The following is a 15315-nucleotide window of genomic DNA, read 5'->3' as shown; positions in this document are numbered from 1 at the left end:
TGAAGCATTTTTTATTCACAAAAGCGTACCTGTCATAATGATGTACTGTAATATATATATATATGCATGTGTACGCCAGATGTGAGACTGAAGAAATAGCGTGTGAGAATGAGAGAGAGAAAAAGAGAGAGGGAGATAGGGAGAGAAAAGAGAGAGAGATAGGGGGAGAGAGAGAGAGAGAGAGAGAGAGAGAAAGAATTGTTTTTAGTGAACACGTTTTCAACCTCACTGCGAGACTATTTTTCTCATATAAAATTTTACACATATATGCATTTATATTATATGTATAATACGTTGTTTTATGTACGCACTTGTCGATTAATTTTTATGATGTGATGTCTTTTTCGTTGTAATGCGCATTGAGCATCTTTTAGAAAATGGAAATGCGCAGTATAAATGCTATTTATTATTATTATTATTATTTATACAAGCACAGTCTGTCAGGCCCACAGAATGTGTAGAATTCTGTGGCTAGGCCTAGTTTCAGTTTTATTGTTATTCCACACAAGTAGGGTAACCCTGTTCGCAAAGTCCACACTTTTTCGAAGAGGGCACCAAATTTTGAGGACACTTTTTTAATTGGCTCAACGAGAGGAGTGAACTATCTTGTTAGGCCGTCGTTATTCGGACTCGAGTCCGAATAACATTTTTTCATATTCGGACTGGAGTCCGAATAAAAAAATTTCTTATTCGGACTCGAGTCCGAATATATGAAAAAATGTTATTCGGACTCGGGTCGGAAAAAAGGAAGTGTCTTCGTTCTATAGATCTAACGTTAAGTGCTTCCAATTTTCCGCCATTTTTTAGTTTCCCCCACACCTTATCTGCCAATCAAATGCCTGCCGCCTCATTGATACACCCCCCACCCCCCATGTTTCCCACTTTCTTTGCTATAGAAAAAGGTAAAATTGAAGATAAGCAGACCACCTGGCACCTACACATTATGAGCTGTGTAAAAAAAAAAGACCGATTCGTTCAAATACACAAGCCTGTATCATCTCGATTGTTTACCAAGAAAAAGTTGTGTTGCTTTGTAGAGCCGATCATACGGCAACTTTTGATTCCATAGACCAGCACATAATTCATTACGTAGATCTACGTTAAGACTAGCTTATTATTGTAATAATGATCCGTTGCCAGGGGATAAAAGACAGACGCGTATGCGACGTTCAACGCCGGGACCGATAGATTATTATTGATATCAAATAGGTGTAGTTCTTTTGTGCCACCACTTCTCCTGTACACTGCTCTGCTAAGGTCCTGAAATAGGAGGGGGTGAGTTGCAAAACCCGTTAAGCGACATTTTGGAAAAAATCAAGATTTTTAGCCTATAAATGCACCTTGTTACCGGCTATCAGATACTCAAAGTGTTTTGGGCCCAAACCCAACACATCCTTCATAAAAGCCACCGAAAGATCTGCAAAACTCGATATGCCTATACTACATCCAAAATCATTATTTTCCTAAACTTGATACATCCTAAAATTTTCTTCCTCAGCCAATGAAATTCCCGTTTCTGTCATGTGACTTCCTCTTCATAAGGATGTTGAAGAGTGTAAACTAGCTCATTTAATGCGTTTTATAGATAGCTCACTTTCATCCTCTGCCAGCAAACAAAAAATCCTTTGTCCTTTGAGGGCTAAGTATTGTAGAGAGGACAACTGTGGCTGTGATTAGAGCAAAAGTGTGACTTAAGGCATCAGGGACTGTTTTTTCGGGAAATAGCTGATTTTGGCAAATCACTACTACTGCCACTTTCATCTTCATCAAAGCCTTTCACCCCTAGCTGGCAGGGTATAGGCCACATACAAGCTCCTTTCATTTATCTCTATTCTGGGCCATCCTTCCTAGCTCATTCCAAGAGAGCTTCATCTCTCTCATGTCCCTTTCCACACATCTTGACATCTCCTCTATGTCTCTCGAGGCCTACCCCTGCCTCGTGCTCCCTGTGGGTTCCATTGCAGTGACTGTCTTGTGATGTTTCCGCTGGGCTTTCTGAAGGCGTGTACCATCCAACGCCACTTTTTTAGTCCTATTTCTACTTCTATATATCCTTTTGTTCTGTCCTTTCCCCTAGCTCTTCATTTCTTTCTATCCTGCCACTTAATTCTTAGGATACTCCTCATACATATGTTGATGAAAGTCTGGACCTTATTCAGCACTGTCTTTGTTGTCTTCCAAGTTTCGCAGCCATAGAGGAGCACAGACTTGACATTGGAATTAAAGAGTCGAATCTTGGTGTGCAGTGAGATGTTGCTTGCTTTCCAGACTTTTGATAGTTGCTTGAATACTGACCTTGCATTGGAGGTTCTTGCTTTTACATCTGCCTCAGTTCCACCTTTACCATCGATGACACTACCAAGGTAGGTAAAGGAGTCCACTTCTTCTAGGGGATTGTCTTCCACTGTCACAGCAGGGCTTGACAGTTTTCCTAGCTTCACTACTTTGGACTTGCCCGGGTGTATACGTAGGCCAACACTCCTTGATGGGCTGTTGAGTTCCTTGGTCTTTTCTTGCATCTGAGCATGTGTGTGAGACAGCAGTGCAAGGTCATTGGCGAAATCCAAGTCGTCCAGCTGCTGCCAAGGGATCCACTGTATTCCATTGCGCTTGCCTCTGGTGGCTTCCTTCATGATCCAGTCAAATGCAAGTATTAAGAGAAAAGGTGAGAGCAGGCATCCTTGTCGCACTCCCGTCTGTACCTTGAATAGTTCTGAGAGTTGTCCTTCGTGGAAGGCTTGGCAGTTTGTTCCATCGTAGGTGGTCTTCAAAAGCTTGACGATTTTGTCAGATATTTCATAATGCCGCATGAGTTTACACAGAGTTTCCCTGTCCACGCAGTCAAATGCCTTTTCATAATCAATGAAGTTGACCACTAGTGGTGAATTCCATTCTCTTGATTGCTCAACAATGATACGCAGGGTAGCGATCTGGTCCACAGATAATCGGTTCTTGCGGAATCCTGCCTGGTTTCCACTGAGCTTCTCATCAGTTGCCAGCTTGATTCTCTCCAGGAGTATCCTGTTAAAGACTTTCCCAGGTATGGACAGGAGTGTTATGCCTCTGTAGTTGTTACTATTGCTGAGGTCTCCTTTCTTTGGCAGCTTGATTAGGTGGCTTTCATTCCAGTCTGATGGTATTTCTTCTTCTTGCCAAACCATTACCACTTTCATACCCCTAATTATTTTTTTTTATCATCGTGCACTTTTTTAGTCAAGCTTGTTAGACCAGCTCCCTACAGCTCATTCTTGTAGGCCTACTTTCTGCAATCAGTTTGTGCATTGAGAAGCATTAAAAAAAAGCTGATTTTTTCAAAAGTGCTAAAATGGATTATATGTGGGTTTGTGACCTGTATTATTAATTATGAAGCATGCCCCGTTCGCCACTTTTTTCTTATTATATATGGCAAAGGAGCCCTTGCAAAAGTGAGGACCATGATGATGAAAGTTGATCGTCATAGTTTCTGTGTGGTACTGCTTCTGTTAGATGCACTTTCTAAAGCTAATTACAGTCCACGAATCTCAAACACGAAGATCAAAATTCTCGAGTATCTCGAATATGATGCCCGGTCCCGCTTCAGTCCCTATGTTTTCTTTGTGTTGACTTCACGGAGTTCCCGGACACTTGGAACACGCAACACTCGAATCTCGAACAAATCCACTTCACATTCTCAACTAAAGACCTGGCTTTACAGCTTTTCTGGCCACGGGTAGGTGTTTCTTTGTTATTGTTACAGCCAAAACGTGGTCCTTGTCTCACTTCGAGAGGCTGGAGGAAGGGGGGGGGATGGAGAAGGGGGGTTGGGGAGTGATGTTGACCGCACCGCCTGACTGGCTTGCGACGCGTGCAATCATGCTGTGGGATGCGCACAGTGTGGATGGCAAGAGGCGTAACTTTCTGTAAGCCAATGAAATGACAGGAAAGGAATGGCGTAGGAGTCGGCTGTACACACATGAGATTTTCTGTTTTCCGCATTCATTCATCTTCTTGCTCTCACGCCTTCAACATGTTCATCAAGGGAGCTAACCACATTAATTGTTTTAATGTTCTTTTTTTTTTACCTCCCTTGATTTTTTCTCTCTTTCTTTGTATTTGGGGCTTTCATGGACATGACGTATTACCGAAATCTTGAACACTATTTCCAATCCCCGACGAATTCAAGTTACCCATGTTTAACTGTAGATGCAAATTCAGGATTCCATAGAAATAAATCTTTTCTTTTAAGAGATAGAAGTAAAAACCAAGTCTAATTATAGACAATTGACCACTAAATCTAGCACTGCTCTTCATCCTGGGAGATCCAAACCTGTGCCTGGTGAAGCACGAACTGACCCTGTGTCTCGAAGGGGGTTCCTAGGTGATGGCATCTGCACCGTAGGCTGTCGCCTGAATTTGTTTGATGATCATCTGGCATCGGTGGATCTATGGGTGTTTAACTTTTCCCATTTAATCCACACACGCACGCCCGCACAGGTTTCCCAGCATGAGAGCTTTCTGAGATATTTGACATTTTTACTTGGTCTCACATTAAGGTCAAAACTGCTTAACTTATCATCCATACATGCAGCAGCCACACATTTATAAACAACTTTGCCAGACAAGGGCTCATGCTGTACTAAATTGTTCTGGAGTGTGCATGATGTACTGGAAGCTTGAGTGTTTTTTTAAATGGTATTTTTACTTTGCCTTATAAGCCCTGACATTTCCGCAACCTTTCACAACAAATTTAAGCTGTATGGCATAGTAGTTATCTGGAGAAGATATGTTTTTATTGTGAAATAAAAAAGGAGAATAATGTACTCATGTGTTTGTCTCCTTTTCAGTATGGGTACATTCAAGCAACTTGAAGTAGAACAAAAGCTTCTTTGTTTGCACTGACATTGTCCTCAAAGCTGTTAATATTTGTGTATTTAGCAAAAATAAACTCAGTTTCTGCATATATTTGGTTTTTTATCAACTGCTTTGCTTTATCATTTCATTTGATGGTTTAGTACCTCTCTACCCTACTCTGTTCTTTAATGTAGAGAAAGATATCTCAAATACTTTAGTCCTTTAAAAATGTCCTTAGTGAGATATTGATATTTTTATTTTCCAAAAGAAAAAAGGGTGAAAGATATGAAATTGGCAAGTGTTTTTAAATGTGATAAAAAGCTGATATTTTATGGTTTTCAAACTAATCTTTTGATTTTAAAGCTGTGTGTCATTTGCTGAGTTTTTCCAAGTCACTGCACCATGTGAATGGCAATGTTTTAGTGGCAAACAAGGTGCTGGGCTGTGTGTCCCTTGATGGGTTTGGTTGGTACATTTGAATGAACGGGGTGGCCAAGAGAGTTTTAAAAATAAATTATTGTGAAGTCATTGAGCCTTAGATTTGAAGGGACTACAGTCAAGTATGCACAGAGTGAAACACGCACACAGCGAATACATAGATTTCAGGTCCCAAATTTTAAAAAATGTATTTTCTTTGGATTTAAAACACGTAGGCCTGATTCATGAAATTTTTACAAATAACGGAAATATTTTTGAGTCCTGCTGATCTCTTTATGTGCATGCTAGACTATCTATATCATAGTCTCAACTTAAGCCTCGCTTTTTCACATGTCACAGCTCAGAAGGGTAATTTGATATGCAGTTACAAATTTTGTAGCTTTCCTGGTAAATTTACATGTATAAATTGTACTTTTCTTCTGTTTAGGTTGATTCTGCACATGTTCCTGCTGCCGTTTGTGAGCAGATGCTTGCTACTGTTTTGGGACAATGCATTGGAGATGCGCTTGGATTGTTAACAGAATTCATGTCTAAGGAAGAAGCAAAAGAGGTGAGCCTGCTTATATTACTTTATAACAATCATTTAAAAAGCAGTGACAAGTGGTGTAAGGAGAAAGGTGCTGAGAGAAATATCTTCAGGGTCAGAGGAACAAGCATGCCAGAACAAAGTGCTAATAAAGTTGAGGCAGAAAGTGTGAAACACTAGAGCAAAACTGGGAGTAAGCTGCTTTGGGGAGGGGGGGGGGACATTGCTGGTGGTCTTTATACTTGGTTGGGAATTCAAAAGGCAAGAGAAAAGATACTTAAAGTAGAGTTGAAGAGAACGTAATGTGTACAGAAATACCAACTGTAGGATTAGAAAAGTTTAATTCATTTCAACTCTTCTTTTCAAAAGATATTGATCTTTTCTTTCATGGCAACTAGATGTCTTTCCGTGGTGCATTTTCTTTGTGTCGCAGCTCCTTAACAAATTACACCCTAACTCACCTGGGATGGCCCGCGAATTTCCCTATGCGCTCCACCCTAACTAGCCCGGGATCGCCCGCTCCGACCAGGCGTCTTTAGAAACGAAGTGTTGCCCTGACAAGACTCTTGGGCTGAGATTTTGTTTTATATAGTTGTTGCAAAATTATTTTTCTTCTGTTTGATACTAAAACGAAATTTTGTTGGTTATTAGTTTTGGTATTAGAGCCGATCTAAGTGCAATCGCATTTTTAACACTTCGAAGGTATCTCGACTTGCTGAAAAGCAACACAATTGAGTTTGAAAAAGGAAATAATGATGAATTTTGAGCAAAAACAAGAAAATGACAAATCAGATGAATGAATATATTAATGAAAACATTTCCAACAGTTTTTGCATACTTAAATACGACATTAAAAAGAATTCTATTTTTCTGAAACTACGTTCATTTCTCTCATTTTTATTTTTTCAGAATTTTTGGAATTTGTTTAGTATTTTTAAAATGTTTGTATTCACAGGTGGTGGGTTCTTTCGCCTTGCTTAGGATTTGGGGGTAGACTTCCCGTCCAGACCCTTAGGGTGTAATTAATGTGTTAACTCATTCAGTGAAAATCCACATATTGTTACTTTGTAGCTTACTGCAACTGTGACAATCCATGATGTTTCGTTGATATATATGCCTATCAGCATTTGTTTCCTGTCTCGTTTAGGTTGTGTATGTACAATGATAGTACATAACAAGATGGGCCACTTCTCTCTTTGAGCCAATTAAAAAAGTGTCCTCAAAATTTGGTGGCGCCCTCTTCACAAAAGAGCACTCTTTGCGAACAGAGTTACCCTACTTGAGTTTTTAAAAATCAAAGTGAAACTAGCAAGTTTTGGGATAATTTCGGAAGAACGCTTTTTTAAAATGGTTACGCTGACAAAAAAACCTCTTCCGGAGGAAAAGGTGATGGTTTTCTTCGTTTAATTTGACTTTAGAATGAAGGGCGAGAGGTCATTAAAATTTTTAAAAACTAAAACTCCGCACTGAACGTACCCGAACTGCTGATGAACAGCAGTCGATCTGCGCACGCAAGGAAGTGCTATTCCTATTCTTCTTCTGGAAAAACGAAAGAGAGCTTCAAAACAGACTGCAGCGCCATCTGAAGCAAAGAGCATACTTCCTGCGGACACTTTTTAGGCTGAGTGACCCATCTTGTCTTGTACTATCTTTGGTATGTATATACTTTCTGTTTCTATTTACTTATTTAAGATTTATACTTTTTTGTTCACTGTTTTCTTCAGGCACAATTATAAGTAATTTAGAACAAATTGTTTTTAAACAATTTGGAACACCATGGAAACTTTGGCTGAGTAAGTTTATTATTATCACTCTTGGGTGCTCGCATCTCTTGAGTAGAATCAGTTTTGCACTGACAAACACATTTTTCCCTCGTTATAGAGGTGTGATCCTCAGTTTTCTTATGGCAGATGGTAGCAAGTGAATGCAAAGCACACTAGGAAAGATACAAAGGGACAAGATGTGTTTTGGATATTTTGCTTATTTTATTATTATTATTATGTTACACACTTTAATGTTGCAGATGAAATAAGTAATCAACTGAAAGTGTGTGACTGATTTTCATGTCATTCCACATGAAATTTATCTTTTTGTGACTTTTGAGGTTTGTGTTTTTGAACAATTGGAGAATGTTCCTATACCTTAAGACTTCTAAGCATGATGTTTTTCTCACATGTTACGCAAACAGTATTATGGTCGGAAGCCAAAGAATCTGAAGTATGCACAGAAAGTTCCAGATCTTCACAGGAGCAGGTGGAAGGATGGTGACTGGACAGATGACACTGACCAAATGATTCTTATCCTCCAGGGCATTCTCTACAACAAAGGAGAGGTCTGTCTTGCATGTTGCTCATCACATTCATGAAATTAAGATGTAGCTTTATGATGAAATTCAAAATGATAGTGCAAGGAAATGGAAGTCCTCACTTTGTTGGGGAATTCTTGAAATGAAGTTTAAAAGATGCTTTTCCCAAAAATTTGATGTGCAGAGTTTTCTGCCTAAGCTCATGATGGGAAGGAATCAGTGACATGCTTAATGTGAGAGGATCCCTTTCAGAGTCTTAATAATAATAATAGAAACAAAACTGCATGTAAATAACGCATATCCATGCTTTACAGCATGCTTTTTGCGCTTTATGATTGTTAGTCTTAAGGGAAATACCAACGATCTCCATTTTGTACTCTTCTTTGACTTGACTTGAAAATAAGTGGGTGTGCCTGGTGAAAGGTAGGCCTACCAAATGAGGCATTTTGAAGAATCCCTTTTTTTTTTTTTTGCACTTTCATGTACTGAGATTATTTCTAAACAATATGCTTTTTGAATTTTTATGATATCTCCAATAGTTTTTGAGATATGGGTGATTTTGTAAGGCAGGGTACGGAAACAAAGTTTTGAGAAAAACGGCTTTAAAGTTTCCCTTTGTTTCTGCTTCGAATAGATAGATCTACGCTTCGAGACGACCTGACAACACATTAGCTGCTCACAAACCAACTTTAAAAAGCAGCTAAGACAAAAGAACAGCTTCAAAGTGTGTGTATTACGTCGTCAAAACAAATTCACCACCACCTTTAACTGTCCCCAGGGTTTTATGCACCCCGCATAATTTAGCAAAATTTGATCATTTTTTTGCATAATTTCTTATTATTTTCCTTTATCATTCTTTGTTAAAATTGACAGAATCGCATAATTTCACATTTTTGGGCTCAGTTTGCATAATTTCAGAATTTTTTTAATGCGTAAAAACGCGGGGACAGCTTGAAGAATTTTCAAGAATAGATCTGGGCTAGGTTTGCGCTGGGCAGAAAAAAGCAATACATATGTACAAGTTTGCTCTCCAAAAAAATTAAAGGGTGTGGATGCGCAAAGCTTCGCTTTGTTTACACATGTTCTAGATATTCATGTGCACTACCTGCTACTAGAGAGGGGGGAGAGAATGACCTAAATTTTGGTATGCGATGTGATTGGGTTGACTTTATGAATGGACAAGAGAAACCATCCGCAATGTTTACTCGGAAAAAACAATTTTTTAACGCATTTTTGTGGATTATGCAATATACCTCGTGTTAAAAAACATCTTTAAAAATGTACTTTAAAGTAAAAGAAACTCAAGTCCTTGTAATTATTGATATATGAATGGCTAAAGAATCCATTTTTAAATGGAACTTAGTTTTTGTCAAAAATTCTATTTTTGACCTTTGAAGCCTGATATCTCGGTTTGAGAAAATGCGTCTTTTGGTACCTTTCACCCGGCACGCTCACATATTATTGAAATTCTGCAAACATCACAAACAGAATTTTATGACTGCACACTTCCCCATCAATGGTCTGTGAAAGAAGCTAGCCATAAAGCTTTTGTTAACTTTTACTTTTGGCAGTGAAATATTCTTGCTGCCCGGAGGGGGGGGGGGGGGGGGGGGGGATTTCATATATTGTAAAAATTAAGTTTTCTAGAGGAAACCAGGATGATTAATGTTTGCATCTTAGACTAGGACTGCTGCAAAGATTATTTTGTGAGAAAAATTTATTGATGTCTGTGTAGAGCAGGTAAGTAGGGTTCCTTGTTTGTGTGATAAAAATTTGAACGGTATAATATAATTCATATATGGAAAATTGAACTAAAAATTCTGCACTTTGTTTGGCACATAAAAAAAGCTGATGAAATTTGTTGTAGTTGGTCAGTTTTTCCTTAATTGTGTTTTTGCGTTTGTGGTTCAGGTTCTTACTTGTGACTTTGCGGCGAGGATGCGTCGTTGGATGAGGCAAGGATTTCCTGAACTGGGAGATTTTGGAGGAAATGGTATTGGAGCAACAACATCAAAAGTTTTAAATCAAGAAAAGTTTTTAGAGACGCCTCATGAGGTACCGTATTTCATATGTTGCTGTCCCTTGAAATAATTTGCTATTGCTAGAGTTACTAATTCAACATTAATTGCCTTCTTGCTGGTTCTTATACTTATTCTGTTACTATTTTGATTAGTATTTGTTTTGTTTTTTAAAATGAATTTGCTGAACAGAATTCTGCAGTTGTGTAGGCGATATTGTCAATGAAAAATGTGAAAACTCATATGAATCTTTGTGAAAGATTATACAGTCCCTGCCGGCTTTAACTCATTCCGCCCGGAGTGATGACTCAGTTGTCGACGGCCGAACGCGGTTTCTGCGAAGGAACGACTCAGTTGTCATTTCTCATTTGGTCTTATTAAATGGCTCCTACTGCTATTTTCTGCAATACTTTGCGACTTCCGAATGTATTTGTGTCAAGACCGGAAGCTTCACTGCTAGTTTCGTTATTAGTCGCTTTTTAAAGAGAATTTTGCGTGGTTTCTTTAGTCTGAAGTGTTGATCGAAATAAAGCAAACCCTTTTGTTTACAATGGCAACAATGGCTTGGGGCAACGGTTCACGCAAAACGAAAGCCCTGTAAAGCTTTTTGCTGGTCGACAGGACTAATATAAGCTTTTTTATCTTGATAACATTATCAGCCACACTGACTTAGACTTCAATAGTAATTTCCAACTGATGGGAATAGCAGTGACGATACTGACAACGAGGATGAAACTGAACAGGTTTTGAGTGGGAATCGTACTCTATGAGGGGTAGTAGGTGGATCATCCATTAGTTATAACGTGCCCCCAAGGTCTAGATCTGGTAGGCCTACTAGCAATGTCAATAAAGCTGGTACATCTGCTAGAACTAGATTTATCCTTAGGATAGAATTAGGAGCTGATTGCAGGTCTATGTCTACTGTCAGTGGAGATTTGGATTGTGGCTGACTAGCATTTCGTGTATTTCAATTGCTCCAAATTGTTGAACAAGATCTGTCCTGGAATACCAACGTATGTGGTATTATTACAGAGGAGATTTACATATGAACATTTCTGTTGAGTATCAGTCTGTATTTCTTTGGTTATGGTGACAACGAGTTGGATAAAACTCATCAAACTAGCCAAGTTCATTATTTTTCAGTTATTATCCCCCCTGTATTGTGTAATTGCTCTTTCATAATAACACAAGAACCATGCAGCCCATCTATTGTGATTGCTTATTCAATTACCTTTCCAGTAGTATCAAATATATGTACTTTCGTTGAAAAAATATGGCAGCAGAATCAATTCGAATAAGGTACCCTGCCTTATTGTAATACTAATAGGTGCTCCTGAGAAAATTTATTCCGGCGTTTTGGGAGGGTCATTGGAAAAAAATTACAGGCGCAAAGAGTCAAGCACGGCCCTCGGGAGAAAGCATAAGGGGGCTTAATGCCGGAGCATGCTTGAGTGCGAAGTAGACATTGTCATCATCCAGAGATTTTTATGTAGAAACTTTCCTGAGTTATTTCCCTTTGTTCGTATAATAAGTAGTGTTCACGCAAAAGTGTGCGTTATCTTTTTTACACCCGCCATGGTAGTTTTTGTTTGTTTGCGTGTTTTGTTTTGTGGTTGAATGGGAAAGGAAAACTTAATTTAGATAGCCAATCATGATACAGCACACTAGGCCTACACGCTGCCTGTGCGTACCACTGCCCGCTGTGCCTTATTCATACCACCGCCTTCATCTCACCTTGCGCGTATACATTCAGGATTGTTGGATAGTGAGGGGCAAAGGTGAAATCGCAACTAGCCTCCCTTTCTCATCTCCCCTACTCTCTTTATATTTTTTCGTCTGTGTGAACATTTTCCCTAGGCTAGATCCTATGTCCACGCGCGCGGCTGTGTGTATCTCTCTGCCTTCCTCTCCACGCGCGCGCATGTGTGTCTCCATCACTTGCCTTCTTTGTGTTTCTCTCAACACACTCACTGCTGTCGTGTAGACTGTGTTCAAACTTCGATGGGTCATCATGAAAGTGTTGACTGTTTTGTAAATGAAGCGTGCCCGAAGCCGAAGTTACAGTGCTTAAATATTGTAATTTATATAGTAGGAAAAATTGGTTAAGAGCCGTTTAGCGTGCTTGAGTCCGATACAATACGTGTTTTATGTCGGCGTGTTTAAAGCCGGCACGGACTGTAATGAAGAGATAAGGCAAATTCTTGAAGTTGCTGATAAATGGAAATTTGTATTTGAAAGTATAATATGTAGCATGTTACTTAAAGGCTTGTAATTTATATATAGGAAAAATTCGGGAAGAGCCGTTTAGCGTGCTTGAGTGTGATACGAGTTTTCTGCCACCGTGCCTAAAGCCGGCACGGACTGTAATGAAGAGATAAGGCAAATTCTTGAAGTTGCTAATAAAAGGAAATTTGTATATTTGAAAGTATTATATTACGCATGTCATGTTATAGAAGTGATAATTCTAAGAGACACTTATGACCTATGAAAATGAAATTCATCTATTATATATTAGTATACACCCACATGTAGAGTACGTAGGTGTACTACATGAAGTGTCACTGTATCTGGTTCAAAGTTGTTTGAGTGAGTACACTTACTTGTCATCTTTGTCATACTTTTCATCTTTAATATTTTGGGTACCAGTAGTAAAGGATAGTTTACATTCATTGATGACCTTGCTGTAACATTTTCCAACTACGTCATGTGATTGTTATTGTTACTTTGCCAGGTTGCTTACATGGTCTGGGACCGCAATCAGAGAAACGTTGCTCCAAATGGAGCTGTGATGAGAACCTCTATCTTAGGTCTTCACCAGTGGCAGGACTTGGATGCTGTGATTAAAAACTGCATAGAAATTTGCAAGACAACTCATCATGACCCAAGGTATCATCGTCAAGTTTGATTTTTCTCAAAGAAGCGATTGATAAAAAATTAAGAACTTAGTTTCCCCTCTTTCTGCTCACCCCCCCCCCCCCCCATACACACACTAACACACATATACACACACTAACACACATATACACACACTAACACACATATACACACACACATATACACACACACATACACACATACATACACACACACACACACACACACACAAGCACAAGTGCCTGCCTAATGTATCCTCACTCCCTTTTTGTCTGTCTGTCATTCTGTCTGTTCACCTTCCTGTCTGTCTTTTTCTCTCCCTCTCTTTCTTTCTTTCAGGTTTTCTCACTTTGCTTCTCTTTTCTTTGCCTTTTTTCCCCATCTTTCTACTTTAACTCACTGAGCACCATGCCCCGATTAGCCTCCAAGCCCCTGTGGACCACCCATTTCCCCCACTTTTTGAAAATTCATAAAAAATTGAAATGAAATGCTATTTTTTTATAATTTTCTGTGCTATTTAATAAGATATGGGTACACCAGGCACAATATAAACACATTTTGTGAAGAAAGAAGGACAAAAAAATGTATGGGACACAAAGTTGGGACAAATTTGCCCCAGAAAAACAATTTTGAAAAAAAAAAAAAAGGAATGATGTGACAAATCAGAAATCTAATAAACTTACACAAAATGGTTGTTGCAGTGTGTGTTTGTGTGTAGGAGAATGAAGCTTGAGTGTGTACAGTGAATTAGCAGAAAAATGTAAGTGATAATTAATTTTGAAAAAAAAAAAAAAGATCTAGATCTTAAAATCGCCGGTGACAGACTGAGAAGCATTTTCACTGTCAGTGCTGCTAGTGTTAGGACTAGATCTGTCTTTAGATGTTCCAGGTCAGGTCATCTATATATATATATCTCCTCCACTTTGAGGGCTGATTTGAAATAGTACTGGGGCTAGATCCATCATCATCCACAGCCGGCTGCGTACTTGCTGACGAGTCAAATTCACAATCGAGAGACGATGTTGGTCTAGACCTAGATCTAGGTCTAATGTCATTTTCTCTGTCACTTCATCACTGCTAGGCGAATTCACATTTTGATTTATGAAATTATCTATCTGATACCTCACTGTCACTTAAATCTTCACCAAAATTATCAAGTTTCAATAAACTTCGAGACACCTCGCAGTGCCATTCTTCGCTTACGAGAAACTGTGTGGAACTTCCTTACTTTCAGTTGTTCAGTCTATTGGACAAATCACAATAAAGAACTAGCTTGTCGATATCCTGTTTTTAAACAACAGGGGCTATTTGCAAACATTTTTAAACTGCTGGGTTTACTTTATAGTCAATTACAGTTGAACCCGCATACACTGCGGTCGCGGTATTTTACCGGACTGCATATGTTGCGGGAGCGGTGCTCGGTGAGTTAAGAATGTCAACATGAAGAATTTGTGCACTTACAATTTTTGGGACTTATGATTTTTGGGATAGTATTGTCACCATGATTAGATCAACCATACCAAACTTTTTGTTGATGTTTTTAAAGCAACATTCCAGGGCATGGGTATGGCAGTTAACATATTCATGCAAGAAATGCCTACTTGTCAACATACCTTAAAGTAGTCTTTTCTCTGTCAGTCTCAGTTCTAATGAAACCATATTGTCTGTCAGTTTTTCTCTCTGTCTTTAAGAATCTGTCAATTGCCTGTCAATCTTTCTCTCTGTCTTTAAGAATCTGGCTCCTCTACTTTTTATCTTCCTATCTTTGCATATTGTCTATATAATATATTCTGTCATTTTTTTCTACATCTATTTGTCTATTTATTAACCTTTGTTCCCTCCTTTTTCTAGGGCTCTACATATTGGCGATCTTACATAACAAAAAGCATGTGTGTGAGTGGTTGGTGGGTGCTCTGGTGTGGTTTGCTCCTTCTTTCCTATCAAACATCTATCGTCCTTATCTCCCCTTCTTCTTTTTTGTGTTTGTTACTTTCTTGTAACACCTCTAATCTTCTGGCGCTCATATGACCTTATGCAGTTTCGAGCGTCGTAAAACCTCTACTAAAACTAAACTTAAAAAAAGCATGTGTTCATAATATTTCTCTTCTCCTCTCCTCAGATGCCAGGCTTCTACAATTGCCGTATCAACATGTATAGCACAAATGTTGCAGCACACTGCTCACAAGCAGACAGCAAAGTCAGGATCCTTGAATGTAGATTCTCTCATCAAGAAGTCTTATGAACTAGCATGCTCTGTATTAGAAACAGAAGAACAAGTGAGTGTCGCATTCTTGTTATAGATTGTACTCAGTAGAGGGGGGGGG

General features: G+C 38.9%; 1 protein-coding gene across 1 annotated transcript in view; it reads left to right on the top strand.

The window, feature by feature from the left end:
• Positions 1–15315, top strand: part of LOC101846494 (ADP-ribosyl-[dinitrogen reductase] glycohydrolase) — a gene marked incomplete in the record, with an annotated part of 23069 nt that overhangs the window by 4031 nt on the left and 3723 nt on the right. Inside the window, 5 exon segments of the mRNA XM_005095061.3 lie at positions 5696–5818; positions 7983–8126; positions 10011–10154; positions 12849–13003; positions 15111–15267. Of these exon segments, the coding sequence (XP_005095118.2) occupies positions 5696–5818; positions 7983–8126; positions 10011–10154; positions 12849–13003; positions 15111–15267 (723 nt within the window).

This window comes from Aplysia californica, unplaced genomic scaffold, assembly GCF_000002075.1.
Source record: "Aplysia californica isolate F4 #8 unplaced genomic scaffold, AplCal3.0 scaffold00094, whole genome shotgun sequence".
Taxonomy (NCBI): domain Eukaryota; kingdom Metazoa; phylum Mollusca; class Gastropoda; order Aplysiida; family Aplysiidae; genus Aplysia; species Aplysia californica.
The sequence above is the reverse complement of the archived record's forward strand: the minus strand, read 5'-3'. Positions and strand labels throughout refer to the sequence as shown.